This window comes from Setaria italica, chromosome VIII (genome assembly GCF_000263155.2).
Source record: "Setaria italica strain Yugu1 chromosome VIII, Setaria_italica_v2.0, whole genome shotgun sequence".
Classification (NCBI taxonomy): Eukaryota; Viridiplantae; Streptophyta; class Magnoliopsida; order Poales; family Poaceae; genus Setaria; species Setaria italica.
Window position 1 is genome coordinate 40537613 of NC_028457.1, and position 21330 is coordinate 40558942.

Here is a 21330-nt window from a genome sequence, read left to right on the forward strand (position 1 = left end):
AAAACGTCAAGGAAAGAGAAAGAAACATTTTGATGAACAAGATGATCAAGATGAGGAAATACAACGGTCTGTTGTGGACTCATTTAAAGTAGAGTACTTCAATGTTACGATCGATGCTGCAATTACTTCACTGACTAGTAGATTTGAACAGATGAAAAAATTTGATAACGTTTTTGGGTTCTTGTTCAACTCAAAAAATTTGAAATCTTTGGATGAAGCTGATCTTTGGCTGCACTGCAAGAATTTTGTGGAAATATTTTCTCAGGATAACTCATCCGATGTTGAGATCAATGATTTTTTTCAGAATTAAAGGTGCTACAAGTGACTTTGCCAGATTCTTTGATGTCGGCGCTTGAGATTTTGGAGTTTGCTATAGCTGCAGATTGCTATCCAAATATTTAAGTTGCCTATCGAATCCTCTTAACTGTACCTGTGACTGTAGCTTCGGCTGAAAGAAGTTTCTCAAAATTGAAGTTGTTGAACAACTATTTGAGATCAACTATGTCACAAGAAAGGTTAAATGGATTGGCTATGTGCACCATCGAGAGGGATATCTTGGACACTATTGATCTCAATACCGTCCTAGATGATTTTGCATCAAGAAACGCCCGAAGAACTATCTTTTTATGAGAAGCAATGGATTTTATGGAGTTATATTTTTCCTTAAGGTAATCATATTAGTTTTAGTCTACATTGTTTCTCGATAATTATCAAACATGTTAAATTAAAAATATATCACTGGATTTGTTTTCGTATTGGAAAAAAATTAGTGCTTATATATATTATAAGATTTATATATAGTCTAGAGGGTCCGTCGCGACAAGTTCACCAGAGGGCCCTCAAAATCTTAGGACCGGCACTGCAGTCAACACGCATTACACTCCATAGACGTATACGCTCTCGAACACTTAGCGCACGTCTAAGCCTCGATTACTCTCTTCCACTCGGACCAGAGCACGACCAGGTCTTGGACACCCCCTCTCATCCCTCATTTGGACCCCCACTGCAAACTTTTTGCACCGGGGCTCAGGAATATAGTCGACCGACCGACCCCGACTAGATGTAGGGCTCGCTGCCCGAACCAGTATATATCCTTTGTTATTGTGTGCTAGGTCATGGAAAAACTACAATATTTACTTGTCGGTCAGATTTTGCACCGACACTATTTGACAGAAAACATAGGCCAAAACCTATAGTGTTGTTTTTCTAATTGATACGTCAGTTTTTTTTAATGAATGTATCGTGGTTAATGGCCATTTAATGAAATTATAAAGGATAATAACGATCGTGCTTTCTGCGTTCCAAAAAGCAATCAAGAATTCATGAAGGTTGTGCAGTGTATGGAAACCTTATGTTAATAGTTAGATGGGAAATGTCTGAGTGACCCACCTCACCTTGCCAGGACACTGGTACTGCCCTCGTGGTTCACGCACATCAGGCCAGCAGACAAGCTATGATGTTGCCAGCAGTGGTCAGTACACAAATCTCGCTATCAGTCGGATCCAAGGGCAGGCATTTGCATTGTGGTTGTGTTTGAACATGGAGATGTCGTTGTGATTGTGAGGCACCATAGATCCTCTCTCAGTTTCACTCCGCCTCACACACGGATAGCACACCAGGGACCCGACACCATGCATGCCGATTTCATATTATTAATAATTATTTTTGGAATGGTTGTTGAAACTATATAGTTAGTCCAATCTGACGTTTCCGATTATAAAAATTAACATAAAGAGATAGTATAATAAGCACGCATAATGAAGCCGACGCGTACAGTAAGTACTAGAGCCAGCATTTATACAAACTGATACGGATAGTAAAAACTAGAATTTATAAATAAAAAAATAATTTGCACATCTATGCAATAATTAGTGGTTAGTGGCAGTTCTAGAGAGATATCTCATCAAATTGGTGAGTTATATCCGGTTTAAACGAGGATAAAAATGAGTGTATTTTCCACTCATGTTGTCTTTTCGCTGCTGTACTGCCTTGAGTGTGTTGTATTGTTCCTCTAACACCAAAAAGTCTTCAAGGCTCGAAAAAATAACAAAGTGATAGCAGCCCAGAAATCGACAAGTTTCTTTCCCCCTTTGGCTTTCCTACTAGGATTCGGAATCCTCTTTAGCACGACAATCTTAATTATCTCCCATAGTCCAAAACTCACAAAAACATCAAAAATCTGCTGAGAATAAATTAAGTAAAAAACATGCACACACAGATAATAATAATAATAATCATGTTTCAATAAAATTGCTAAGGTCAGAGACCATACATAAACATATTAGACTATTCATGACACATATCACGGTGGATAGAGTCTGTGTCCTTATTACAAGCAGCGAGAGGAATTAAATATGCATGTCACCACACACATGCACGCACAGATGCATGACATACCAATACTAGAGAACTCGGTATAGTACCATTTCATAGGGTGCATATCTCTCGAAAATGCATCCAGGATTAATCCGTCGAGATAAAAGGGGACGATCTTTTATCATGGGTCCCTAAATTGGGGTCCCTCTTTTAGTCCCGGTTTGTAAAGCCAACCAAGACTAACGGAGCTGCCACACTAGGCGATGGACAGACCCCTTTAGTCTCGGTTGGTGTTACAAACTAAGACTAAAGTGCATGTATACAGTGCCATGCAGGCGCCTATAATTTTGTGCATCACATAACCCTTTAGTTAGTTGAGAGTTTTTTTAAAAATTAATAAAATCAATCAAACTATATATAGTATTTAAACGAATCAATTTAACTATTACATACTTATATATACAAGTCTTATACAATTAGCAAGTATATGTACAATTCTTAATTAGTATATATATAGTACAATTAATTCCTAGCTAGCTAGCTATATAGCTCTAGGATCTTTGTCGAGGTCTTCCCGTCGAGGTGTTGCTCGGTGCTTCTTAATTTCATCCACCGTAATGATATTTTCCTTATGGATTTATCACCTTCTCCACCAGGAATCCTACGAGACTTTCGCATATTGTGACTATTCTTTTCTTCTCCAAGATCTTGTCTCTAATATTATGCATCTATAATTTGGAAGTGAATAATGTTACACGAACAATTAAATATAAGGAGCTAGAAAATAATTAACTATTAATAGTTTTATTTTATATTACATACTTTTTATTTTTCCTGCAGCGTCAACCTGGCCTTGTGTGATAGAAAATTGTGCATGTTCTCACAAATATAGTACCCACATAGATTATTCCCTTGTTCCTATCTTAAGCACTTCAGTGGGAACAAAACAAGTTATAAAATATTCATCATATAGAATGTACAAAATATGCAAACTTCATACGTACTAGGAAGTCTGTGTAGTGTTAGGCGAAAATTTAGGAAACACACTTTTGTATTGAGATAAAGGTCCAGAATTATTAATTACAAGTATAGAATGTCTTGAATCTCTTGGTACTCCGCTAGTGGTTTCCTCAAGGAATCGAGGACGGTAACTCGGCTTCTACCAGACTCAATTACTATTAGGATCCAATGGTAACTATGTACGTAAATATTCATTAATCAGATAAGGAAAAGGAAACTACGATAGACGGTATACGTACATACAAACACTTACTTGAAGTTGTATGGAAGTAATATGTAGCCCTTGCCACCTTGAAGGTCCAGCATATTGAAACAGTCCACCAACATTTTATCTGTAAAATCTCGTAGTTGGGTTTGGTTAACTACGGATGGATCCGTGAAGCCAACATGCAAGTATCCTTCTTGTCGGCACTTCTAAATTAGCAGCCTACATGAAAAGGAAGACAAAGTTAGTAGGGTGACGCATGCATAAAAAATAATGATATGGTCCAAAATTTACATATAGATAAATGGATACTTACAGAGCCCAGGCGCTGATGAGAGAGACGTCTAGGGCATCTTGATGGTACACTTCGTATATATCTTTGAATTCCAGCCAAAGAGATTTCTCGCCTTCGCCGTAAAAATCTATCGGTTTTACCTTAAGGGTGAACATGGAAGTCTGGTCGGCGGACGTATTCATGAACCATTCATGGAATTCGTACATCTTTGGTGATAGGCTCCCTACCAACTCAGGCCTTCCCAGAGACTTTCCTAGCTCAAACGTCCATCTTGGTTGAAATGGTTGTGAAGCTGCTAGCTCTTGACCACCTAGCTCTATACATTGATCAAGTCCCACTCCAAATTCTTTCATGAATTACAATACTTGATCTTGTTGAGACTTGGGCATTGCTGCTATCCTGGTAGCATCTCCTTCTGGTAGATGATGAAGGCGACGATCAACAACACTTGAAAATGACTTTCCGTTTCTTTTTTTTCCCTATATTCATCGCCTCCTTGGTTGAATCTGACATCTTCTGAAAAAATTGTAATTTAGTTGGATCAATTGTTGGTTGTGGCTCCATCTCCCTTGCTTTTTTTTTGTTCAGCCCTTTTCCTGAACAACTCCTTGCATTCTTCTTGGATTTCGGACCAACATTCCTCTTGAGTCATTGCATCCCAGCGTTCCTCAAGAGTCATTCAGGCTCCTTATTTGTTTTCCTCTTTTTTATGTGCTGGCTTGGGAGCCGTTGGTCGTGACTTCTTAATTGGGTCTCCAGCAGGTTCCTTTCTCAGGGCTGCAGGTACCTTGCTCGGGACTGCTCTTAGTCCCGATGTTGTCGGTGATCGGGGAGGAGTGTTGTTGTCATCATTGTTGCCAGCTGGATGTGGAGATGGAGACTTTGATTGAGCATGCATCTACAACGGTCCTGGTGCTGAAGGTCCTGGTGGTGATGGTTCTAGTGGTGATAGTCATGGAACTGACCGTGGTGGAGAAGTCGGTCTTGCCATTTGAGGAGATAGTTGCGGCTCGGGTTCTTCCGGGAGGGGTGCTGCCTCCATGCCTGGGATGATGATGTAGCGTTTGTGCCATAGAATGATGCCTCCTTGAACCGTATCTCCTAGTGTCCTTTCCCCAATGCCTCCCAGGAGCTGGAGCTCATAGCCTTCATATTGGCTATCAACAAGCTGCTCTACCGAGACATTAGCATAGTCAGGTGGAATCTCCATGCCATGGCTCACCTGCGTTGCCTAGCTTGGTAAGGCACTCGCGTATGCTACCTGTCCATATAACAGAAATCAAGATGTTATTAAACTCCAATCCTGAGGCATTGGATCGATGGATTGAGAAGATTATGGCATAAATATTAATTATGTATAAGAGTATACCTTAATAGTCATTTTACCGACCGGTACATGCAGCTCACATGAGGTGCATTGCCTGATGAAATCAACAGTGAACTATTGCTGGTCATGTGGATCGGGTTGTGCTCCTAATTGGGAAAGGGCCACTCGACGATTGACTTCATCATGCATTCTTTGTTCTACAGATTGCACTTGAGATTCTAGGTTGCGCCGCCAGCTCTGCTCAGCCAAATCCTTTCTTCGCTTGCGGCTTCTGTACGAATCTCTGTCTTCTTTGAAACCGTACTTCCACGGAATGATCCCGAACCCGCGGACACGTCCTGGGTGCTTAGGATTCCCAAGGGCCAATGTGAGCTCATCCATTTCTCGATCCACCACCAATCTCCCAGCCTTAACATCTTCAATGTTCTTGGCGAGTTGTTCGCCCTTGAGACATATTTCCTCAGTTAAGATCAACGTCCCATCCTCTTGGCTCAGTTTGCCTCCATGAGTGAAAAACCAATTTTTAGCTCGTTGGTTCCATTCATGAGTAGCTGGTACGATACGCCGTTCGAGCAGGTCTTGTTCCATCTTGCGAAATTTGGGCACTACTGTGTTTGGCCATTTAATCATGTGACATGACTCACGGAACGTCGGAAACGGATTGAAGGGTCACTAGGGACGCAAACGTGAGGGATGGTCAACGAACACGTAAAAATAACCATCGGACACATGTTCGGCCAAGTAATAGTGTGCTATAGCTCACGGGGAGCCAGAAACAGCCTCAAAGTGGACCAAGGGTGGAAACATGTGGGATAGCCAGAACACGCAAAAATGGCCACCGGACATGTGTTCGACCATGTAATGATGACCTATAGACCACAGGAGGGAGGAAATGGACTGGTGGGGCTCCCGAGATAGAAACGTGGAGGATGGAATAACAGTGAAAATGGCCTTCAGAAACGTGTTCACTATGTAACCATGTGCTATAGCCCTAGGGAGGCCAAAAACAGCCTGGAACAGGTCCGGGGATAGAAACCAAGGGAAGGAGGAACACATGAAAATGGACACCGAACATGAGTTCGGCCATGTAATTGTGTGCTATAGCTACGGCGACACTAAAAAAGGCTCGAAGGCCACCAGGGACGAAAACATGACGGACGACCAAAACACGTTATAATGACCATAGATACGTGTTCGGCCATGTAACCAGATGCTAGCCCAAGGAAAGCTGCAATGGGCTCGAAAGGGCTCTAGGGATGGAAACTAGGGGGTACATGTTTGGCCATAAAACCATGTGCTATAGCTCACAGTAGGCTGTTGGAAACTAGGGGGATGACAGGAACACATAAAAATGGGCACCGGATACATGTTTGGCCATGTAACCGTGTGTTATAGCTCACGGGAGGCCGGAAATGGCCCAAAAGAACATGGGGACGGAAACGTGTGGAATGGTCATAACACATGAAAATGGCCACAAGACACGTGTCCGATCATGTAACCATGTGCTATAGCCAATGGGAGGCCTAAAATGACATGGAAGGGCTCTATGGGTAGAATCCAAGGAGACAGTCGGAACACTGAAAATAGGCACCTTAGACGTAGACGTATTCAGCCACGTAAGCGTGTGCTATAACTTCCGGAACGACGGAAAAAGCTCGAAGAGCCACCGGAACGGAAACGTGGGGACAGACGGAAAAAGTTCGAAGGGCCACCGGTACGGAAACGTAGGGATAACCGGAACACTTGAAAATGGGCATCGAGCACTAGTTCGACCATGTAATAGTATGCTATAGCCCACGGGAGGTCCAAAAAGGCCCAGCGGGGCTCCAAGGATGAAAACATGGGGGATGGCTGGAACAAAGAAAATAGCCACCATTGGCTAGAGCTACCTGGCCCGAAGGTGTGCGTTTGTCCAACTATAGCACATTCTAGTTAACCCTTTACAACACAAGGATGAAAGTTAAGGATGAAAGTGTAAGTAAATGCTTGCCCCTCGAAAGGGTAGGGCAGTGTGGCTCGGAGCACGGGATGTTACAATCATACACAAGTCCAATCAGGAAACATGTACTATAGCTCACGTGAGGCAAAAATTGGTCAGATTGGATACTCAGGAGCAACACACGTAGGAACGACCCGAAGGAGTGGAAAAAGACGCCGAATACATGAACTAGTATGCTACAGCTCATGAGAGGACAATTTATCAAAATTGGCACTGGAGAGACACGTGCAGGAACGACTCGAGCTAAGTGGAAAAGGATGTCGAATACGTGGACCGCCAAGAACCATGTGCTATAGAAAACATGTGGTTGCGTCCATAACACATGGAAGGGGCCCGCGTCCGATCGGACGCCCTACGAGAAGCATTTCCGATAGTTCAATTACTGTTTACTTTTTTATAGTCCAATTATTACAGTCCCCCTCCCAATTAGTCCCTTATCTACAGTCCACTATTTACATCACGAATTAGTACAATCAATGCAACTGAAGCAGGTAGTCTAGCGGGATCCTTACTAATCGGGAGCAGATAGCTGTTCTTGTTCAATCAACCTGAGGTCCCATCCTCGAAAGCATCATGGAAAAAGAAAATAATCAGATCAGCATACAAATGGCAGCAATTAAGCTGATCATATCAAATAGTTATGGAATATATCAAAAAAAATTGCAAATGCAGCAATTATTAAGAGGTCAATGTGGCAGTATCAAGTCACTGACGAATTCAGGCCAAACAAACATACGAGAAATACTAGCTACTAAGCTACCTCAAATTTCAGTAAACAAATATCATGTTAAGAAAGCGCCATTTTCATTTAGTTGCAAGTGAACATTCAGTTTCAAGAGTAATGTCCATTGAAATAAGAGTAACAAGTGTTATTTCATATTCTGCATATGCAAAATCTGTCGTGTTACTGTATAATGTCCTTATGTCAAGGTCAAATGATGGGTTTGGTGACCAAGCACTGCAAAAGGAGAAATGGACGCACGAAGGAAGAGCATATGACCGCTGCCTCTGCACATCCACCAACCAATTCCTACCCAAGTAAACCCTTCTCTATAATGGGAAACTATCAGTGCAGTGGACAGATGGCAGAACTAGAGTGGACATATCGCCACCCCAAGTTTAGAAATACTGCATACACTTGCACATTTACTAGTGCAAGCCCAGTCCTTCCTGTCGCTACCCCATTCAGTCATGGTTAACAGCTAAAATCACCTATGATGTCAAAGACTAGCTTAAAATGCAGAAGTAAAAGAAGCCATGATGCCTATTGCTAGTTCAACAGCTAGTGTTTCAAAGGTGACAAGGCGACCTAACCTAAGGCGAGCTGGGTATGCCTTATCGCCTAGGCGCCGCCGCCTTTGAAACAGTCAACAGCTTTTTTTTTGCTCATGGTTGATTTAAAATGGACGTAGAGTCAAAATCATCACACTGAATTGCTCCTGCAGCACAAGGTTGAATGGATTTAATGTAAGTTAACACAAAAGGAGCGAACAACTCACGGCAAGAAATAATGATCCGTTCCAGTGTTCCAACAAAGTAATCATGAATATTCCCTATGAAAAGCACACATCCATCTTAGCTTCAAATTAAGGAAATGAACAGCAACAGAGGCCCCACTGTATATCCCAACAATTATTATCTGTACAAGATAGAATATAAAAATAAATCATCATGGGTTAAGCACAAATGATGAACCATCACCATTAATTAACATCAAATCTAAAGACTTCTCCAGCTCAAAGTAGAATGCATGAACTGAAAGCTAAAATCATAATTTGTGTCATGCAACACTATCAGTATACGTAAACATGCTGTACCATGTCTCCTTTGCAGATTACGCATTCAGATAAACAAGTTAATACCAATCACGCCTGCCTCCTGCTTTTCATAGATACAGCTGTTTCTAGACTAGTGTTTCGCAAGGACAGCTGTTCCACATTTAATGTAGCCTGATTAGTTGATAAACCGACATTCCCGACAATAGTCAAAATATGGAGCTAAAAATTAGAAGCACACAACATCAATTTATCAAATTGTACTAAAATTTTACTGAGGAAGATTTTAGCAGAAACTAGATATAGCTATCATAGTCGGAGTTTCACATTTTCACTCAAGAAGACTATTATCCTTTCGCATAAATAAGTATAAAACTATGAGCTATTATTAGCATGTAGCAAGCTCAAATCAAGTGCTAGTATACACATTTGCTCGAATGCAATATACAAGGTCACTGATTAGCAATTGAAAATCGGAATCTTACGCAATCTATCCATCTATACAATATGCATGCACAGCAGCTCCAAATCAAACTGTACCTCCATTGAAAGAAGCATTACACTTTGCAACATTAGAGAGGGCAATATATATCCCAACCTGGATTTTTTGTCCGAAGGTACTAATGCTAGGATGGAAGGCCACTCAAGAGATGGTAAGCCCAATGAGTCCTTCAATGCCATAAATACAGATCACAGACACATGTCACCAGTGCACAAGGAATAAAATTGAGATTGGACAAGTCAATCACCCAGAATTTTTAAGAAATAAGAAAAGAGAAAAGACCAATGAATATCATTAGTTGGAATTGATTTTTCCACAGAACTTTGCCACCAGCGAACTTCATGCGTCCCCAAGAAGAAATTAGGATAGAACTTTTTTCTACGGAGCATGGTGCACTAGGGAGGAGCAAGGACATCTTATATGAACCTCATCATTCAGTGCGTCTGTCCTAACAGTTTATATGGTCAATCAACACATGAAGATTCTCCCACCCTCCTCTGCTCCTAAATTTTGAAGAATATGTTTGTGAACCCATGATATATTATCATGAGCTACAAAATTTAAATTGGCAAACTTATAAAGTTCACAACTTTATAATTTTCGATATGTATATAGCTGCATAATTAGGAATTCCAGTATCAAGTCCATCATCCCCCGCCCGCCCTTAAGGAAGTCCATCATGTTGCCCAAGCATAACTTCCTGTTCTGGTGTATCAGTTTCAGCCTTTGGGGCTTTCATCCCTTTTCAGCTTATTGCCAACAGTACTAACAATTAGCTATCATACTTTGTTCAAATAGATCTAAGAGACTAAGACATCAAGGTAATGTACAAGTCAGCAGAAGACCTTACTTGCCACAGGCCAAGATACCAGCACAAGTTATATATATGAAAAGAATGTTGGCATTTTGAAACTTCACTTTGGCAAAAGTTCATGTCACTTCTGCAAATTAAAACTATATATTCTTTACTACATCTTTGGTCAAGATTAGATGATTTGCCTGAACACATTCTAAGACATCAATTTCCTTACTGGGGTACATTGAGTCATCGATAAGTAAGGGAAGCTGGTAAGGACCCTGAAGTTATGGAACAAAGAACAGAGAGGAAGGCTTCGACTTCATAAGACAAGTGAAAATGCTGGATGGAAACAACATATCAACACACATAAAGCAAGATAGCTTATGCATAATGGAATAACCTTTCACCTTTCAATTTAATGGGGAGGTTGCCATTGATAAGTTGGGAATCAAGCTTGAAAAGCATTTAGACAGTCCTGAGAAAAATAAATGATGTGGATCTGATCACCTGAACGAGGGCGTACCCAGTGCGAAAGCTCCCACACAAGGTGGGGTCTGGGGAAGGGAATTTCTAGACAGCCTTACCCTTGCAAAATTCTTTTAAAATTCTGCAAAGATGCTGGATATATTATCACACCTGAACAAGGAACAAAAAAAAAGACTTCTACATCAAATGACCAGCAGGAAATGCTGGATAAAAACAATGTACCAAAATTATAATTTTACATGATTCCAATACTTAATTGGTGATAACTATGTACAATGGAACGATCATGATATTTTAAAAGACATGTTATCCTCCTTATCAAAATATTTGTCGCTGTTAACTTTTCCTCGTGAAACTTGACCATTCGTCTTATTCAAAAAATTATTGAAGTATCATTCGTTTTGTTTGTGACTTCTTTTAGTATCAAATGTATTATAAGTTTATTTATCTTTTTGTATATTTGCAATAAATTTTTGAATAAGCCGAATGGTCAAACGTCGTGAGGAAACATCAACAACAACAAATATTTTGATACGAAGGGAGTACTTTTAAAAACATGCTCTTGAAAAGAAAGAACGAAACATTAAATATGCTCATGCACCCTGGTCTGGCGTCCTATGGTAGAAAATGAAATTGACAACATATGTGTAACCTCATTAGGTAAATGGTGCCTTTTTCAAATTGAGTATGAACAAACCTGAATTTTCAATGTGTTGTCCTCCTTGATGGATTTTCCAGCTTTAGGTGACACTATACTTTGAACATCATTGCAAGTCCAAATAAATGCTATCCTTTGCTTTGGGTTTTATATCTTGTGGGTGGTTGCATTTCACAGGCTCAAGATAGACAGAATATAACCTGAGTGGCAAGCGAAAGCTCTGCTGCATATATGTTAATGGGCATGATATAAGCGTTACGGGTGCAAGAATGAAAGTATTGGAATTTTGTCAAGAGATAACATCAAAGAAAGGTGGAAAAAAGATACAAGCAGTAGACAAATATACTAATTCCACAAAGTGTAAAAGGCACAAATTGCAGACAGCACATGCCAGAAGAAAGGAAAGAACTAGGCATTAATATGCCTACCATTGCACATAGATAAGATATACTGTATCATGAATGTCTTCTTCCACTCACATACGGACAGGTATAAGGCTGATAATATCAAGAGGAAAAAAGTTGATTACGGCCTAAGCAGACAATAATGATGGATAATGGAAATTAGAGTGCATGAATAATCACATCCGGACGTGTGCGCCTAAATAGTAAATACCAACAAGAAAAGGCAAATATACCGTTGCAAATCAAACAAGATTCCATGGCAGACCATGCCTGATGTTGTTCCCTGTGCTCCTATGGAAAAAGGAGACCAACACCACAAGCAACTCAGGGAAAATTCACAGCCAAGACACAGGAATCACACAATTTGCATCATGCCACCATCAAAACATGCAAGTACAGGGTTGGGAGTTGGGACATTGGTATTTAGAAACCCTTTACCTCTTCTTTTTTCTAGAGGCCTATAGATTAATTAACATTTTGAGATGACATAGATTAACTAACTCGACTCAAAACCATTTGAGAATTCATCATAAGCAAACCTAACCATAGTGACAAACTGTTGTGTTGTGGGCACCACCAAACCCGTCCTAGCATTCCACCCCATAAGACTTGTACTTATCGGAACCCTAAAACCATCAATATCCCAAATCCCCGCGAAGGCAACGATTAGGGTTATAGCGGAAGAGACGTACCAGAACACCGTCCACGGACAGACGGCGGAGCGCGCTGCCCCCGTCGGGTCGCCGCGCTGCGGAGCGACCCCCTTCCCCCTATCACACCGCTAGGGCTCCAGATCCAGAGGCGGACCCAATAATTTCTGCAAGAAAATCGAAGTCCGTAGGTAAAATACATGGTCAGATCCGAATCAAATAGCATAGATTAGGGGCTTGGGACTTGGTGTTCGATTCCGTACATTAGGAAGGGAAGATGTGGGCGGGCATTCCCGAGGTCGCCGGCGAAGCGGCCCTGGCGGCGGCGCTAGTAGAGAGGAAGGCCGAGAACATGAGTCGAGAGAGAGAAGGCGTGGTGGGGGCGAGAGGTCAAGAGCCGGGTGTGCTTGTTTGCAAAGCACGAGCACAAGGCCCAGTTTGGCCCAGCGAGCCAGAAAGGCCCAGCCTAGCTTTGTTTTCTTGTTCTTCCTCCTCCTCAGTTTCCTCATTTTATTCCATTTTCTTTTAAATGGTATTTATGTTCCCGCCCTACTTTCTACTTTAAAGTGTAATTTCAGTATAAAAAAGTGTAATTATTGTTTTATCCTTATTTTTTAATTTATAATTTTAACATTTACAATTCACAAGTCAACACGATTTTTTCTGGTCAACAATCAAAACAAGAAAAATGTGCAAAAGCCAAGGGCAAAACCGCATCAACTTGTGAATAGTGAAAGGCAAAATCATAAAGTCAAAAGAAATGAGAGGAAAAATACAATTGCAGTATGAAATAGGAGAAGAACATCAAAATACCTTCTATTCGGCGCCTTTCTTTTAATACTCCCAATAATTAATTATTTTCATAAATATGTGCCTTTCATTGTTTGATTCAACAATTTATGGAAGCTAGTTCAACAATTTGAACATAAGTTCAACATTTCATATCCATCTTACAATGAAGGGACAAGACTGATTGAAACACATCCAATCTAACAATCTATTATACATTTACTTTTACCTGATGATCCCTAATTTATCTCTCAACCCCTTTGTTATTTGTTTGCTGATCATCACGATCGCAGACCGCGTCCCTGCCTCCAGGCTTACTAGCCTATACCTATAGGGTATGACTGGTCATGTCCATGCCTTGACGGGTTCCTCCCAGGCAAGATCTTTTAGGACCTTTCTAGTTGGTCATAAACTAATCGTTCTGGTTATCTCTTATTTGGTTTGTGTCCATATAAGAGCAAGTATAATAAGATGACGTAAGCAGGCCAAATGAAGTGCCACATCAGATTTTTGGTACGAACTCCAATAAATATGGTGAGAGAATGAGAGAGTAAAGATGAACAACGGAGTCTCCAACCATTATATGAGTGGCTATTAGATTGAATCAAGATGTTGCCGGCAGCTGGACCTCACCGTGTAAGCGTGTTAACTGGGGTGTTTGGATCCTGAAGATAAAATTTAAGTACGTGTCACATCGAATATTCGGATGCTAATTAGGAGGACTAAATATGAGTTAATTATAAAACAAATTACACAGATGGAGGCTAAATGGCGAGACGAATCTATTAAACCTAATTAATCAATCATTAGCAAAATAGTTACTGTAGCGGCACATTGTCAAATCATGGACTAATTAGGCTTAATAGATTTGTCTCGCCGTTTAGCCTCCATCTGTGCAATGGATTTTATAAATAGTCTATATTTACTACTCTTAAGTAGTATCTAAATATTGAATGGCTAATTCTCCTCGGCATAAATATTCTCTCTGCATATGCACTAGACTGGGGCGTAAATAAATATTCTCTGCGTATGCATGCAGCAGGAGTACACGGGGGGATGGATCGATCAGGAATCTGCTATTCATGCACAGCACAGTGTTCTGAATTATTCTATCTGCTATTCATGCAGCTACGTTCTTCAAGCAATCAAGCATGTGTGCATGTGCTGTCGTCTATTAGCCTCTGTACGTCCAGTGGCCTACGTACTATATTATTATATCATTACGAGCAGCTAGCTTGCTTATATGTTGGAAATGGGTTGCCGAAGCGATTGTTTGCATGTGGATGACATTGCTACATGGAATCCAAAAGTGGTGTCAATTATCAATTCATGTTTGGATATGCACGCCGTTAAATTGACGTCACCGTGTGCAAGAACGCCATGCCATCTCCAATCCCCTCCTCGAGTGGATTGACTTGTGATACCCTAAGAGGGAATGTTGAATTAGGTGTTCTATAACTAAGACTGTAAGCACATATAAAAATATATTTCAATTTATATCTAGATGTGAACTAGATTTTTCTTTGTGTTATTATCGTTGCCTCATAAAAGTTTTGCACCCTACGTTCCAATCCTACTAAACTGCACATTCCAATTATAGAAAAGGTAAACATGGAACTATAATAAGTAATGCAGAAGGTAAATGAAATAGAGAATACAAACTCTCGGCGCGATGAATTTTTACCGATGTATTGGGAAGCTCTCACTTTCGTCTAGTCCTTATTGGAACCCTCGCAAGGGGATGCCTCATACAAGAGCCAAGCTCTTGGTCGGGTAACTACATGAATAGGCAGTAGCCCTTCACCACGCGCAAGTAGATCTATGTTTTCCCTTTCCCGGATGCTCTCCATCAACTTCACTAGGTAGAGCTTTGGAAAATCATCAAGGGCCTCTCCTCCCTTGTATAAGCACCATCTGCCACTCCACAAAGGTGGTTGTAGGTCTCGAGCCATGGATTTACAACTCTTGGTACGCCCAAGCACCGATACTAAGAGGTTTGCAAACCTCATGTAACTCTAGGCTAATCCTAAAGCAATACATAAATAGGCCTAAACTAATCTAGTAATATTATTCACTGGATGAATCATATCGGCGAAGCAACTCTGAACATAGACATTGCCGACACCCATAGCACCGACTGATTCGGTGTTGTTCATGGTAATCACCCTATTGTTCGGTGATACTAGAGCTGTGCTTCTCCTCAGACAGAGAGGAGGCAAAAACTCATCATAGGATGATCCAATGATCATTACTGTGACACCGTATGATCTGGTGCACACAGTACACGCTTTCTTGGCCCTGCTGCCAATTTTTCTATCATTGACCGATACGATGTATTGGGTGCATGAACACCGGATGGTCCGGTGCATTATGATAGTGACTCTTTTCATCAAGATTTGCTTCATGTCATTACTCCGTCTTTTTTCTATGATGTTTTGGGTTGCTTTAAGGTCTTCCAGGACCTTCTACTTCTACATTTTGAATTATCAAAGCAAAATCTTTATGTGAGAGTTGAAGCTTCAAAAGGTGAATTATGAATTTACTAGTAGGAGATGAGATAGTCTTTTCCCTTGAAATGGAAATTGATAAAACTAAGTGGACGAATTTAATTTCTGCAAGTTTAAAAAAAAAGAAATTTGGATGACCCTTCATTGTCTCCTCCTCCACCACTAATTTTCCCTATACAAGATGTAAGTCGCCTGGCCTCCTCCAACCCTCGCCCACTAGCAACTCTCCACAGTGACTACTGTGGCCAACGCCATACGGTGCCTTCGTCTTATTGTTGTCTCATTCACCTCTGACATGGTGTTGTCAGCTTGGCTGTGGCTCATGGTCCACGGCCATGTCTTTAATTTAGAGCACGCTGATATGCAAAACCTCCACCCCAAAATCTTAATCCAAATGATGGCAGCCAACAACGATGCTATATACACTACTGGAGAAACATCCATTCGTATCGGCTCATCTATACTGGGCATAATGAGCCGGTATGAATAAGTCGTTCGTACCAGGTCGACGAGATGGCACAAACAATGAACTACCCATGCCGGCTCTCTTATTTGTGCCAATGCAATTTTAAGCCGGCGTCAATAATGATTATCCTTTTCTGCTCCAAATTTGCAACAACACGAATACTCAATTATTCATGCTAGCTCAAAATAGAGCTGGCACGAATACTCTTAGGATTATTCGTGTTGGTTCAAAATTGGACCGGCAAGGATAATCCATTGTTCACACCGGCTCAAAATTGCGATGGAACAAATAAGATTCCCGGATATGCAATTCGAATTTTAGCATGTATTCGGAAATTCATAACTTTTGCATATGGGCTCAGATAGAGACAAACATTGTATGAAATTGTACCGCTTGATGAGATCTATAACTTTGTAGTTGAATACTTTTTAATTTGAGATCATTACATGCCTAAATAATGGATCAAAATGTTAAACAATAAGAGTTAAAAGGAATAAAAGTTCCCTTTGTGTGCAGATAAGTGGTGTAGGTGAGATGGTAAAGAGGTATCGTGGGAGGAGGGAGGCCGTGAGTTCGAAGGTGGATAGAGCATGCGCGACCGCGAGGGGTAGCTCAGGGGTGGTCTCCAGCCTAAAAAATACTTTTGCGTGTTTCATTTATGAATTCATATTTATAGATGGCTTTTGAGCCAGCACGGATGAGTTGCTCTTCAATAGTGATAGATGGCTACAAGCTCGCACAGGGGAAGTAGCTAACAGCCAGTGGTTAACACACCGTTTGGAGCTTCACAAAGTTGTTGCTAGTGTGTAAGCTCTACGGGTTATTATTCACAACTAGACTTATAACATTTCCCAATAGATTTTCTACAAGTGACCAAACGATTTTTAGTATACTTAGATAAACATCTACAATAACTCACTATAAGGGATCTTCCTATCTATAACAAATCGAAATGCGTCATAAACACATTTTTTGCGTCATAAATCGTGATTTATGATGCTCGTATGATGAATATCGTTCATCACTAATCGAGTATTGTAAACTGTGACTTTCCTTAATTATTTCCGTGTGTCACTAAGATTATGATAATTACAGAACATCAATGAAAACGTCAAAAACTAGCTCCTGCGTAGCCAGCCACGTGCTAGACCACAGTCCGATGTGGCGTAACAATTGTGACAAAATATTTCGTTATAACTTAATCTAGATCCAATTCTTGTTGAATCGAGCCTAATATTTGTTGTCGTCATAACTTGATTTAGGCCCAATTGTCGTAGACTGGAAGATTTCTTGTGGTGACCGTGGAGAATGGGTTTATTAAGAGTTATGTTGTTGGTGAACTATTGGGGAAGATGCAAATTATTCTAGAAAATTTTTCGGCCACCTGAGGAAAAATAATTAAAAACACTAAAACTGTTCGCTACTCATACAAATTAAAACAATCAGGAAAGTTTGTGATTGAGTGATTTATATATTAGGAATATAATATTGTGATTTTTTGTTTGACGAGGAGCTCATAATTTTCTTTTTGTAAACCAGACCATCATGGCAGCATCCCATCAACAAGCTCACTGATATATCTCTATATAACGTTATTCATAAAGGTTTATTTGCTACTCCCTCCGTCGCAAGATACATATGTCTAGATCCATACTAAAAGCTATGCCTCTAGAAAAGTTAAAACGAATAGTAATTTGAACAGGAGGGAGTAAGACTTAAGGGGATGGGGAACCTGGAAACTTATAAATATCAAACGTGTTGCTATGGTAGAAAGAAATTGGCAAAGAAAGGAAGCAAGTGTAGCTTGCATTTCTTTTTCTAATAAGAGACCATGAAATGTGGTAAGGAATTGCAATAATATACGTATGTAAAGGGGCTGGTAAGTGTTGAGAAGCACATAAATAATTGTTTAATTTAGTACGGAAGTACTCTATTTGCAAATGAAATTAATTTTGATATGATATAATAAATTTATATGGGAGTGAGCAGCATATTGCCCCCACATGATGAGTATTGGAAGTATGTAGGAAAACAACAGATGACCACTCCGTCGGTTCGTCCTCACTACTGTCTGCTTGTGATCTTGATGATTAGCTCAAGCAATGCAAGCAAACCTAACTTGCTAATCAGGATTGTATTCGTACAACAATTATATATGAAGGTATATAAAACAAACTTTTTTTTAATCTGGACTCCGATGAAATATGGCTAACCGCATCAAATTCCACATGCATGCATTAACCAAAACTGATCGATTTTAGGGATGAAATGCTAGAACAGAAGTTTGTGGCTAACAAACCAAAATAAAATGAAAATAAACAAACAAGCTAGCGAGGAAAATGTTTGAGTCAGTACAAAGTTCTCCATGCTGAAGGTATATGCATGTATGCTAGAGGCAAAATCAGGAAGCATAAGTTGATCAAGGATCTAAATGAACACAACAACAGCAATAGAGGAAGACTGTATGAGCTATGTAGTATTATTGATTATCATTTTGACAAGACAAAGAAGAAACCTCCCACATGTTGCTAAAACAAGAACAACAGTTGAAATTGAAAGAGAGAAATTTATATCTAAAGTAGCTCTTTGGCCAAAAAATGTATGATCCGGTAGCACAAGAAAGGAAATGAGAAAAAAAGGGAGAGAAACAAGCAATCAACAATCCAGCAGGAGTAGCTAGCGATACATTCAAAAGACCAAACAAATTGATCTCCTTTAGTTTGCATGCACAAGTATGTACTGGCTCTGTGTATCATGTAACTTTTGGAGTGGTCCCAAGCCTTAACTCTAGATCTACTTCATGTTGATCCACAAGCAGAAGGGAACTAGAGCTAGGGCTTGGGATTGTTGCTTGTGGTACCTTTGCATCATGATCAACTCCTCCTTGTAGCCCCTGTGATGATTCACATGCTGTAACCTCCGCCACTGGCTGCACAAAGATCAGAAGCGCCGCCGCGGAGGGATGATCCAAACGCCTCCTCTTTGTCCTCGCTGACTCCTCGCCGTTGTTATCAGCAAGATCGCAGTGATCTTCTCTCATCTCCACGGGGGCTGCTGGCATCGACATGAGGAGCTTGTTCTTGCTCTCCTTGATAATGGTTGATAAGTAGGAAGTAGCAGGAGGAGTCGTGGTGTTCTTCGCACCCCCCTTGTTGGCTGCTGAGCCGGCGGCAGTACCTGCTGCGTTAGTCGCCGCCGTTGTAGTGCTAGGGCTAGAGGCGGCCCTGTACAGGAGAGCCCCTTCCTGTGGCTGATCATTGGGGGCGTCGGGGGATGAGCCCCCCTGCCGGAGAAGAGCTCGGTCACGGCGATGGACGTTCATGTGGCCACCGAGCGCCTGCGCCGACCGGAACTCGCGCTGGCAGAAGGTGCACGAGTAGGAGCGCGGCGGCCACACGCAGCCGCCGAGGTGCGCCGCCGCATCGCGCTCGAAAGCCTGTTCCTCCCACGACGGCTCGCCGCCGGCGGCCGCAGCTGCCGCCCAAGCAGTGATGGGGCTCGCTGTGCTGCTGCTGCTGGTGCTTCTCCTTGCTCCCCACATGCCCCAGTAACTGCCTATTCGATCCATGGCGGTGGAGGAGTTCATGGGCGCGCTAGCTGGTGATTGAGCTATCTGTTTGTAAGTTTGTTGTTGCAAACTTGCAATCAAGGCATGCAACTAGTAGATCACAGACCAAGAAGATAGGATGTGTGTACCTATTTGCTATATATGTGCAAGAATCAAGAAAGCAAATTGGAGCTGGAATAGTGAACAAGAAAAGGAAGAGGGGGAAGAGAAGAGCTCAGGGTGATGCTGGGGATGAATTGGAGATGAGTAATTTGTATGATTAGATAGATGACTAGTCCTCTCACGCCCTGCTGTTTAGGAATTGGTGGGTGGGTGTGCCTTTTTGTTTTCTTCTATCTCTGATTTTTATTTAATTCAGATGTAAAGCAATGGATAGTATAATCTTTCGGGGGCACACACATAGTGCTGCTGCGTCTGTGCTAGTGTACGTTTGTGTATCTTTTGTCATCGTTGTTAATTAATAAGCTAGGCATCTTGTTAATCAAGAGGTAATTTATTTGTTCTGTGTACCTAGCAGTGAAGACAAGACATACATGCACGGAATGAGCTCAATTTGTCGCTCCTTCTAAACAAAGCTTTAATTTCTGGAATGCATGTACACATTACCACTTGGTCTTGAATTGATCAGATGCTGCCCTGCACAGTTCGCCGATCCTATCCGCATGCTAGTCCTCTGTGTTAGTTCAATAATGGTGCTTCCACATATTTTATCATTCAATTCGGACGCATATTGCAAGAATATGGAGAAGAATAGTGACATTCTAATTCTAGGGGGGTGGGCTAGACAATCAAACAGGGTTCTCCGTCCGTGGTAGGTGCCCCTATTTTTTTTGCCTCTAATAAAGGAAGTAATCGAATGTTAGGGCATGTTTTGTTTTCGCTTAACATTTTCATGTATATATATTAGCTAGCTTATGAGCGCCTCCATTTCAAGTTAAGTTGCATAACGATGATCTATCCTTTCGTAGCCACCGGAAGAGTCGTACACTGCGGAATCTTAGGGGGTGTTTGGGTAGCTCCCGCTAAACTTTACAACCTATCACATCAGATGTTTCATACTAATTCGGAGTGTTAAACATTGTCTAATTACAAAACTAATTGCAAAGATGGAGTCTAATTTGCGAGATGAATATATTAAGCCTAATTAGTCCATGATTTGACAATATGGTGCTACAGTAACCATTTGCTAATGATGGATTAATTAGTCTTAATAGATTCGTCTCGCGAATTAGACTCATCTATGCAATTAGTTTTGTAATTAGCTCATGTTTAGTCCTCATAATTAGCATTCGAATATCCGATGTGACCCTGCTAAAGTTTGCCACCTCGTATCCAAACACCCCCTTAATTGATCCGATGTATCAATTAATTGAATGAACCAGCACTACTAGGAAAATGACCTTTCATCCAACGCGTTAGTACCAACGTGTTAGTACCAGTCAAATTTGGATCTGGTAATAATGTTGGTATCCCCCGGATGCCCTTTAGAACTGATTGTGTTACCACCCGGTACAGCTAAAGCCTCGATGAGCATTAGTACCTGGTAGTGTTACGATCCTATATT

The 21330-nt window shown here is 41.0% G+C and overlaps 1 protein-coding gene and 1 long non-coding RNA gene across 9 annotated transcripts; both read right to left on the reverse strand.

The window, feature by feature from the left end:
* Positions 1-7526: 7526 nt before the first annotated feature.
* Positions 7527-12811, reverse strand: LOC101776847. 8 transcript variants are annotated; one of them, XR_002678863.1, is made up of 6 exons: positions 12700-12811; positions 12479-12603; positions 12020-12077; positions 11811-11879; positions 11422-11605; positions 7527-10874 (listed from the first exon to the last, which is right to left on the reverse strand). It is a non-coding gene; the product is annotated as an uncharacterized LOC101776847 (long non-coding RNA). The 8 variants fall into 8 exon arrangements; XR_001164803.2 differs by lacking the exons at positions 11811-11879; positions 12020-12077 and having other exon boundaries at positions 7527-9090; positions 9536-10874; XR_001164802.2 differs by lacking the exons at positions 11811-11879; positions 12020-12077 and having other exon boundaries at positions 7527-8801; positions 8980-10874.
* A 5938-nt stretch (positions 12812-18749) lies between these two features.
* On the reverse strand, positions 18750-20024 carry LOC101777132 (zinc finger protein 10). The gene has a single exon (XM_004980034.2). It carries the CDS (start codon positions 19782-19784, stop codon positions 18951-18953), a length of 834 nt encoding a protein of 277 aa, XP_004980091.1. The 5' UTR covers positions 19785-20024; the 3' UTR covers positions 18750-18950.
* Positions 20025-21330: the final 1306 nt, after the last annotated feature.